The sequence below is a fragment of the Lepisosteus oculatus genome, chromosome 3, assembly GCF_040954835.1.
Source record: "Lepisosteus oculatus isolate fLepOcu1 chromosome 3, fLepOcu1.hap2, whole genome shotgun sequence".
In the NCBI taxonomy this organism is placed as follows: Eukaryota; Metazoa; Chordata; class Actinopteri; order Semionotiformes; family Lepisosteidae; genus Lepisosteus; species Lepisosteus oculatus.
The window spans coordinates 22,807,427-22,817,864 of record NC_090698.1 but is presented as its reverse complement, the minus strand read 5'-3'; the positions used below and the strand labels follow the sequence as shown (position 1 = coordinate 22,817,864).

The 10,438-nt window shown below is 35.3% G+C and overlaps 1 protein-coding gene across 1 annotated transcript; it reads right to left on the bottom strand.

Annotated features, from left to right (window-relative positions):
• Window positions 1-1,359: 1,359 nt before the first annotated feature.
• gas1a (growth arrest-specific 1a) lies at window positions 1,360-4,600 on the bottom strand. Its single transcript, XM_015340184.2, has one exon. It carries the CDS (start codon window positions 3,871-3,873, stop codon window positions 3,088-3,090), a length of 786 nt encoding a protein of 261 aa, XP_015195670.1. The 5' UTR covers window positions 3,874-4,600; the 3' UTR covers window positions 1,360-3,087.
• Between the last annotated feature and the right edge of the window lie 5,838 nt (window positions 4,601-10,438).

Sequence of the window (10,438 nt, the reverse complement as noted above, 5' to 3'; positions counted from 1 at the left end):
AATTAAGGCAAGGCTTTGTGTATTTAGTAGCCAGCGAAGCCTGAATCCCTTGCTCTAGTAGTCTATTTACTGTATTGTCACTGTCAGTTCAATGTACCCCGTTGTTCTGCCGCTTTGTACTTCAGCCCTTTTAACTTTTGTCCACTGAAGTGTCTACCAATGAAAAACCTCGAATAATAAGAGGCAAGGCAAATGAAATTGATCAACAGCGAGCGGCACAAAACGCTACCAGAGAAAACAACAACAAATTACAGTTCAAATTACCGATGGAAAAAATATGTGTATTTTTAGCTTAATATGTTCCTATTTTCCATTAGTAAGTAGAAATATATATATATATGTTTAGGATCCCAAGCAAAACGTTGAATATTACCGTTGTATTCGTGCGTGAATCCAACATAGAGATAACAATAGCAATAGTAATAATAATAATGGGCATGTAATATTTGAATTTATTGTTTCTTTTTTAATACACAATTGATATGTAATATTCTAAAGTAAGTTTTAATCATAACAGTGCCTTTAAGTTTAAATGGAGGCTGAATAGGTGATCAACAGACAACAGCAATATTTTTTTTTCTTGGGGGGGGAGGGAGGGGTGTTAGTTCCTACCCTATCCAAAAGTGCTTTTCTGGGTTGATTTATTCCAGACAGATGCTTTTGACAAGAGCCTGTAAAATCAAATCTTGGGTTTATTGTAGTAGTTAACTATCAGTACAGCTGCCGGCACTGAGACGTTCCTAGAGTTGATGCTTTTTACTTCTTGCAGGGAAAAAAACTTCTGTGTCCATTAAGGACAAAAGATTGACTTTTAAAGAATATAACGCTTGAAAAACTGGTGTGGATTGTTACTTAATGTCCCTTTAGATGATAAGAAAAGAGGGTCATAATATTTTAACAGTCACGAACGACCATTTACCCTATAGAAAACATTGTTATTAAAATAACTTTTACTTTTCAAAGAAAATGTGTTCAAATATAATTAAATCTAAAAGTGAAACGTGTCGTTTTGTTTTCTATAGAATCCTCTTGAAAAACAGTCTTAAAATTATTATAAATTAGACTGAAAGAGTTCAAAGAAAATTCATGTGTGGGTAACTTGCTAAATAGAAACATTTGTGTATTTATTCCTCAGTAAAATGATTAGCAGCGAAAAAGCTCATCACCCTCACGCGTTTTCTAGTCTCAAACCAAGGTTAGTTGCGGTAATACTTCAGCTCTCACTTTCTTGACCGCAATGGTTTAAAAAAAGTTTTTAAATAATCACTTTGAATAAAAGATAAATAAACTCGCAAGTGCCTTGCTTGGCGCGTTTAGAGCGTAAGTCCCCTGAGAAATAATCTCTCTTTTGTGCTCATGTTTAAAAGATTTCCAAATGCCGGAGTTTATTCCTACTGCAAACATTTCTATTTACAAGGTCAAGTGTATCGGCACTCCAAGCTTCTTAAGAGCGTAATTATTTATCTAAAGGTCTTTGAAAGCGTTGACTAGCAGCTCTTAGAATGGAAAGAGGACAAAGTTTCAAAAGCAACTTGATGTCACTGCCACGAAATACCGACCAAACCATTATCCACATCAAACATTTACCCTTTATCCGCACTAGCACCATAATAACTCGACACATTACATTTCTAAATGAATTGACGAATCTCATATACACATGAACACACACTTATCTGTAAGGTGCAAGGTAAGCATTTTAGGTAGTTGACATGAGATTTAAAATCGAGTGTCTTACTTTTACTTCAATGACAACTTTTAAAACGTTATCTACACTCAAACGCTGCGCTGAAACATAGAATTATCTCGTGTTTAAACGGGAAGAACACAAAGTTGTGGTAAAATCAACCAATTAAACAATGATGTGCTTTGCTTAACACTATGTTGTGTTAAAAAATACAGTTAGAAATTAAACTGATACAGTAATTCATTTTACCACAGACTTGTGCCTTGTTAATTTTTTGAAAACCAGATTGTGTTGTTTTTAACACTTGTTGAGTTCAATATATGCCTAAGAGTAAAAATAGTTTCTTACATTGATACATGTACATAGTAACAAGACAACATAGTCTGGGGAGCTCTTTAACTATAAGTCTCTTTTTATGCCTTCTATAAAAAAATACAACGTTAAGGCAGTCATACAGTGAATTTAGACATTTCTAAACAGTAAATAAATCCTCTTAACATAAGATAGCAAAAAGATTATCTCTGAAAAATCTATACAATACTCCATACAGTGAAGGTTTAAACTTAACCAGACAACAAAATAACTAATTTCCCTTTAATATAAACATTGAGTTGACTTAACATCAAATATTGAAACTAATTTATGGAACTGATGTGAACACATTTGTAAATAAATTATTTTCAGAGGCATACATTTTATAACATTTTATGTACAAGTCTACTGGTGATTAATTCCAGTATTAAATACACATAATGGAGATGTTATACCAGAGGTAAATACCCTGATACCACTGAAGGCAACATTATAAAAATAGTTTACATGTTTTAAAACACTAGTTCATTTTTGTGAATTGGCAGTGCACAGCTTTTTATTTTAAACTTGCATTGTTCATTCTCAGAGAAAGAAACACTTTTTAAGCTTTTCTGTGTGTTCACCTGAAGTGACAAATATAAAAATTATTTTCACATATTCAAGAAAAAGTAAAGGCAGTCGTTGTATAGTCACAGAATATAGCGTTTAGCTAACTAAAAAAGAGCTTAAGGCAGTAGTATTTTTTAACTTTAGGTATTTGGTAGCCACAGTTACTTTAAGTTCAGACCATTAATGCAAAAAATAAATACTGAGATTTAAAAGGCATTACTGCTGACCAGAGATAGTTAACTGTGATCAATGTATCCACTTTGTAAAAAAAGTTGCATAGAAATAAATCACAGCGTACTAACACGACAACCTTCAGAACAGAAATTCGTAGACGTTTAAAAAGTTGACACTGTCATGCAAAGCCGAATACAAAGTCTTTGGAGTCAAAACACATTCAACTGTAAACCGCATGGTTGAGAGACAAAAGTTTTCAAAATGCGTTTATCTAACAATAGTCCTGGAACAAGATAAACCCGGGGCTAGAGAAGAGAGAACAGAAGTAAAATGGATGCCACCACAGTCCAGACATCTCGGGCTCTTGAAAGGCTACTAGCGCTTTCCACTGGCTGAAGGACTCTTTCTTCATCTTCATCGTCTTCATCATCTTCGTCCGACCCGTCTGTCCAGCCGCTACCATAACTCTCGGACCCAAAACAAAGAGTTTGCATATTGTTCTTTACTGACTCGCAAATGGGCCTCTCAATTCCATCACAGACACATTTGTCCAAAAGTGCTGCTTTAGGCATATCAAGCATATCTCCGATCACATCCCGGCACGATTCTGTGCATCGTATCCCACTGAAAAGTTTTCCACAATGAATCAAATAATTGCGCATAGCAACACTACATTGAGGATCCCTATCGCACTGGCGACGGGCTTCTGTGCAGCCCATTACTCCGCTAGTCCTTGGCAAGCAGGGCTCTATGGCACGTTTGGTGTTTCTGCAAAGCTGATCCGCAGCACAGTCACAATCTTCCAAAGATGGTCCATTTTTTGTCTGGTTTAGCTGAATGAGAGAGGAGATGCAGTGACTAGGGCAACGGTGTTTCTCTCCGCTTATTACGGGTGCACAGGCATGCATGTACTGTCCATATGCATAGTTGCATTCTGGTTCTCCCTGACATTGCATGATTGCTTGCCAGCATATCATCCGTCGACCGTGTGTAGGGGAAGATATCGAAAATGAGCCAAAAAACACAAATAAACACCCAAAAGGCCAAATCAAGCTACTGAAGCACTGCTTTAAGCCGGTAAAATTTGACATGGTGGTGGCTGCAGAAATAAAGCAAAACTTGAGTCAAATGTGGGCATAAGTACCTTATATTTCCATTAAATGTTTCACAGGGAAGCAATCCAGTCTTTGTTCAATTTCAAGGAGTTGCAGAAGAACAAAAGTTTGATTGCACTACACTCTCACCATTAGTCTGCGATTTTATAAAAGCGAAGTGCTTTACTTCATCTGCGTTAGTAACATGCGTGAAGTAACCTACTTTTAGGCACTTTAAAAAGATTTCGATCAGTGGTGTACCGCAGGGTTCTGTTTTGAAGCGTGGTCATTTCTTCTATTCTTCATAGACAATTGTTAATTAAACAAAAACATAGTTAGAATCCTGTATTCGAAGTTCTTCGCGACTTGACAGTTGGTGTAGTAAAAACGTATTCCCCACAGACACTTCCCTCGCAGTCCGGCAAGTATTCCTTGTGCTGCAGTTCCAGTGATTTTTGGCCGGGTTCAATACCATACCAGCAATCTCCTTCTTGTTGCTTCACTTACAACAGAGCAAACTAAAGGCTTCTCCTCTCGGTTTACCGGTTATTAAGAGCCTTAAATACAAGAAATACAGTCACAGCATGCTCTAATTATCCCTCATTATGCATGCATGAGATAGCAAACAAACACAAAAAACAGCAACGCCACTTATTCGCATTCTGACTTCTCCCTCTTTCTCTCTCATTTTTCTTTCTGCGCTCAACCCCTCGCCGAAGTTCATCGGGCGCTCATTGGTTCTCCCTGCTGTTGTTGTAAATTTTTACGTCCTGAGGTGGGGGCCAGGGGTTAGAGGAGGAGCGTGATTCGGGGTTAAAAAAGGGGGGAGGACAGGGTTAGAAAGAGAAAAAAGGTTGTCAGAGGACCAAGGATTAAACTCACTTGCTAGCCCCAGAGTGATGACAAGTTTTTAAACTGTTTAAATTGTGTCTGCGGAAAACTTGAGAAAACAAACCAAACAAACCAAAAACCCGGTAATGTCAATCTATGACAAATGCTTTTCAATTGTTTGAAATTGTTTTGTAGAATAACTGTAAATTATTGGATCTCTTTGTTGAGCTACAGAATAATTTCGAATGATTCAAACCTGAATATTTTATATATATATAAATAATATATGTGATATTTTTTAAACCACTTTATATTTCTGGGAAAATGTAGTTCATTGCATTTAAAATGAAAACGCAGCTCGCCACAGCTAGGGGCGCATGGTGGCAGCTCTTTTGAATCTATTGTAGGTGCAATTTACTGTGCATAATAGATTCATATTTTGTTGTTAATGAGAGACATACATTAATAACAGAGAGTGAGCAAATTGTTACTCTTTGTTAATTTCTGCGTTACCTTCAGGCACATAATGACGCTTTGTTGGATATCAGTCTTGTCTTCTAGTTTCAGCATCAATAAAGAATACCGTGTTTAAGAAGTGGAGTTGAAATAGCAGTAGTACTAGTAATTCATATCAAACATGTAAAATGTGATTTTTAAAAGAAAATTTCTGCTTTTGTATTTCATATCAAAGGCCTCTGTGGAACGTTAAGAAAATGTAAATTACTTTAATTGCATTCCTAGCGGTTGTCTGATTGGACAGAACTGCTTCCAAGTGCTTTACAGGCCAAAAAAGTATTACAGTTTCACTATTCATGCTCAGATGGAGACGGCTTTTACATCTGAAATCACTAGACGAACAGAGGTCACGTTTGTTGCTGAAAAGAAAGCTTCTATTATTTCCAGCAATGTATCAAAATGGAATATACAGTATATAATGATAGTGAAATGTAATTTAACTTAATATTGTAGAAGGCAGAAAAATGTTGCTCAGCCTGTGGCATTTTCAATGCTTTCCATTGCTAACTTCTTATACAGCCAGCCTTTAGTTGTTTACTTAATGCCCAATATAATTAATATAACAACAAAAGTACAGTTTGTATTAAATATAAATTACTGCAGTAGCATGTACCCTTAAGAAACATTACAAACAAGATGAGGTATTTCAGACATGTAAACCATTTCATATTTAGTAGCTACAGTAAGTGATTTAAGGATCTCATCTGGGTAGCACAGCTACTTAACTTGTTCCATACACCCATAGTCCAAAGATTTGCAAGTTGGATGGCCCTTTATGTGGACTATTCACCGTATAGCAAGTCAAGTGTATATTGATTATTTAATTTCTCAATTACAGGTATGAATATTAATGAACTTTTCATTCAATCAGTGCAGGAGACAGAACTATCTTATGAATTCTAATATACACACTATACATACAAGCATATTATATACTTACCAGCCAGTTGCCTGACTAATGCCAGCTGTAAAACACTGACCTGCTAGTACTGTAGGAGTAACAGCTACTACCGTGTTGGCCTGAACCTGTAAAATTCAAAGTTTCTGGATAGTGGATGATATCACGACAAGCTGAGATACCCCTGTAGTAGTACACCATGGTTATATATGTATGTGGTGCTGTAGTGTATGTCTCCAGTTGTGAATTTCTCCTTAACCGACAGTATTAAGCGCTATCAATCTGTCTTGACACAACTTGCACAATGTATATCTGGTCACAGCAGTATTGTACATTGACATCTGACTTTAGTCAGAATCATCCCCTCCTCTTTTAATCTGACTCACTGCTTTAAGTTCTGTGGCCTGCAACTGTGTCCGTGGCTAAAGGTAATTCTAACACAGGGCTCCTTTCAGCAGCATGCCATTCTTTGCAGATCATAATGTCACTTGTACCAGTTCTTATGCGTAACTGAGTAGCAAGACAAGTTGCTGGAGTCCATTTCTGACACCTGGAAGAACAGATGTCCCATTTGCCGACTGCCTTACAAGGACAGCTGCAGGAAGAAGACAGGTTTTCTCACCTGCTGCATTTTAAAATTCTAAAAATTCTTTTTGGCAGGCTTAAGATCTGCATTTTTAACCAAATATGTTTCCTTATAAAACGAAGAATGCTGAAAACAACCCCACCTACTGTACCAATGTATAGAGTCCTAGTGCAGTTTCAGTTCTCTGTTTTGTATATCATTAATAAAAATGTGTGATGCGCCACATCATTGTGTTTTTGTACTGTATTTCCTTTGATCCCAAGTGATGCAAAATGTCCACAGTTGTCTCTGAGGTGTTAGCTGTCTGAAACAGGATATTTTTTTTCTCTTTTGCATTAAAAAATTCAAATGAATCTAAAAAATAAGATTGTGTTCAGATAGGAAGTCAGGCTGTAATTTGTTACTTGATTAATTTTGCATTTCAAAATTTTTACAACTCAGCAGCTCATGAAAACTACAAGCTACAATGACTTTACCTCAACAGAAATGTAACAAGTATATTTTAGTGAAGACAGAAAATGATAAAGGGGTATTTAAATATGTTATTATTCTTTTCAAAGTTAACATTTAACAATTTTTATTTGGCCTCTTATGGCTACCAATATTTGTCAGTCATGAAACATTCCAAATTTATCTTGACGTCAAAGTCTTGCAGGTCTATTGATTTGGAATCTGTAAACATCTAAGTATTTGTTATCCTTTATTTAAAGTAGTTTTGTCACTGATCAAAATATCCATTGACCTCAGATGATCATTTTCCAAAGTTCTAGGTATGTTTTTAATCTGTGTAAACAATTCAGTTGTGGGCTGTGGGTATCGGTGCACTATATCTACATGGACAGAATATGGAGGTTTAACCGTTGTTCCAGTGCTGAGATGGCATGCAAATAATAGTCAATAAAGACACAATTGAATGGACATTCATGACTAATATATTTTAAGGCATGATTCATGATGATTATAAAGGTGGAGATTTTCCTTTCACAAAATTATACCAAGCAGAGCACAGTGCATTTGTAATAGTCTAAAAGCATATTTGCCAAGACAGCAGTGAAATGCAATCTCAGACCTTTGAGTGTGTTACTGAACTTTGGCACATTTGTTCTTCCTCCAGGCTCTCTTTGGTCATGTATACTTTTGTGCAGTGGTAGCTTCAGGCCTGCATGTATGTAAAACGATATTGCACAAGTTCACACATGAATGCACTCTTCAGTTTAGAAAAGGGCTTCAAATACAGTGGAGAGAAGGGGAATAGGGCACAAAAGGGCTTGTGTTCCAAACAGCTTTCTGGAATTTACCTTTAGGCCAGCCATTGAGCCTCCACAGAAAACAATGCACTCAATGTCAGTCATGGATGGGCAGAACTGACATTATAGTTGGTTTCCTGACATCATAGTAGTCTGAAATGATGGATGCTGGGAAACACTATCCTTTTGTAGGGAGTCAGGTGGCAATCTCAGTATAATGAGCACAAATAGATTGAGATGTCGCAGAGAAACATTCTCTGATGTAGACTATAGTATGGAGTATTTATGCAAGCCAAAAATATACAAGCATGGAATGGAAAACATTTGTCAGAAAAAGTGTTATGGAGTGAGACACTTCTGTATTTTGGATACGGAAAAGTGTTTTTCGATTTAAATAGGGATGTTTAGCTTAACAAACTAACAATTTGTTTAAAATCCCTTTAAGAGCAATTATAACAGGAAATGAACAGCTTTACTTTACCATTTTGGACATTTTTCCTTAGGTCATTCCTTAAATCAGTTTTCTAATTTTACTGTTTACTAAGAGAAACAAAAACTAAGCTCACAACATTTTTGGTAACGTTAAGAAATGTCTAAAACAATGCTAAAATAATCATTATTTACAGAATGGTGTCAACTGAAAAATACTACTATTATTGTTATTCATTTATTTTTAATAAGTGCAGCACAAATACTGTACTTAGATTTTCTCCTGTTTTCTTTACTTTTATATACTGTATTTTGTAAGCAATAAGGACAAAGCTCTCAAAAGTGTCTTTATAAACTTTCCTCAAAGGAAATTGAGCTTCATTAACATGCAAAACAAACAATAACAAAATTCCTTTCATCACAAAACAATGAAAGGAAAATGCTGTTAATTCTACATTAACAGCAAGATTAAAAAAGACATTTGTGCTGAAAAGCAAGAATGAAAAGGATGAAAAGCAAAACATTTTGCTTCAGCTGTTAGATTAACACTAAAGATCAGGGGAAAATAATTTATGCCCTACTCAGGAACTCTAGCAAATCACAAAGATAGCATCTTATTTATCACAATGTGACACTGGTGCACTGGTGCACTAAGTGCATGATTAAAAATAAATAATAAGCAAACCAGTTAAAAAATAAGAAAAAGTTACTAAGTGTCAATGCATTACATGCATTTTAGGAAATCTTGCATGAATTATTTTAGTGTGTTTTAAATTCTGTACATTATTTTCTCAAGTACTCCAGGTGATACTTACATTCAAACACATTGAAAACGTGTTTTAAAAGCCCTAAAGTATTTTCATTGGCACCTAAAATGCACTTACAATTTTTGAAGCAGCATGAACCAGATGTGTTATATGCGACTGCTGTGTGTCATTACTTTGATGCTGCAATTAAATGTGTAAGCATGCTGAAAAAATGCAATTATTGAACAAACACAATGAGGTCACTGATATTAAGAATGCCACCTGCTGATCATCAAAAATTTGTATCTAGACCCATAATTAGTTTGACTTGTTTGTGGTATGATGTTGTTCTACTTCAAACAGAGGTCTGGATTATGTCATTTTATTTTTTCAGAAAAATGATACAAAGTTTGACTTTGCAAGATAACATTGTGCAATGTTTTTTTTTTTTTGTGGTGTAACCTAGTCTAGATGAAAAACATAAGTGAAGAAGCCAGAGAGTGGGATTGCATCTCCAAGGACAGGAGGATAGCCAACACAACCCTCAAAAGGAAATATCCAAACTCAGGAAATGAGTGTACAGGAACAATCCATTTATATTACTTCCACTATGGGAATTTAGGAAGAAAGATTGAGGGGGGAAATGATAAGCTAATTGTTAATGAAAATACTGGGTGAATTTCCTTCCTTACTTTTTTAGTGACCACTTCTTTTTCCCACAGTTATTATCCTAAATTAAAGACAACAGTTCGAACTCCACCACACACCTGTAACCCGTACGTTTCTACAAAGAAGATTGAAGGTGATTCTCTCCACTGAAAGAGAACATAAACAAATTTCATTAAGGCCAAGAATCCAGTTTCAATTCAGTCCACACCAATGTGGCTTCATTGTGCACTGTTTTTTTCTATATTTTAGAAATATTATTTCTTAATTCTTTATGTATTACATTTCTCATTATTTTGTATTGTTTTTCATCCTATTCTAATACAGTATATTGCTTTAATGTTATTTCAGATGCGTTTGTGAAACAGTCACATAGATCCAAAATACAGAGTGCGCCACATCTTAACTACACACATACTGTCTTATTTTTAATCACTGCTTACATTTTCTCTTTTACTGCATAGTAAAAATAATTTTGCTGCAATATTTAAGTGGCATTTGAAAAGGAAAAAGGGGACAAAATTATTTAATATTTAATATTTCACTCCCTATTTACAGATTCATGCCTTTCATAAATAATTCCTATTGTAATTATACAATTGAAATTGTTACAGCATTAAATAAATTAAGTCAATAAGTCCAT

Excerpts from the sequence above, each read along its gene's own strand:
- gas1a (XM_015340184.2), bottom strand. The coding sequence starts at position 3,873 with ATGTCAAATTTTACCGGCTTAAAGCAGTGCTTCAGTAGCTTGATTTGG.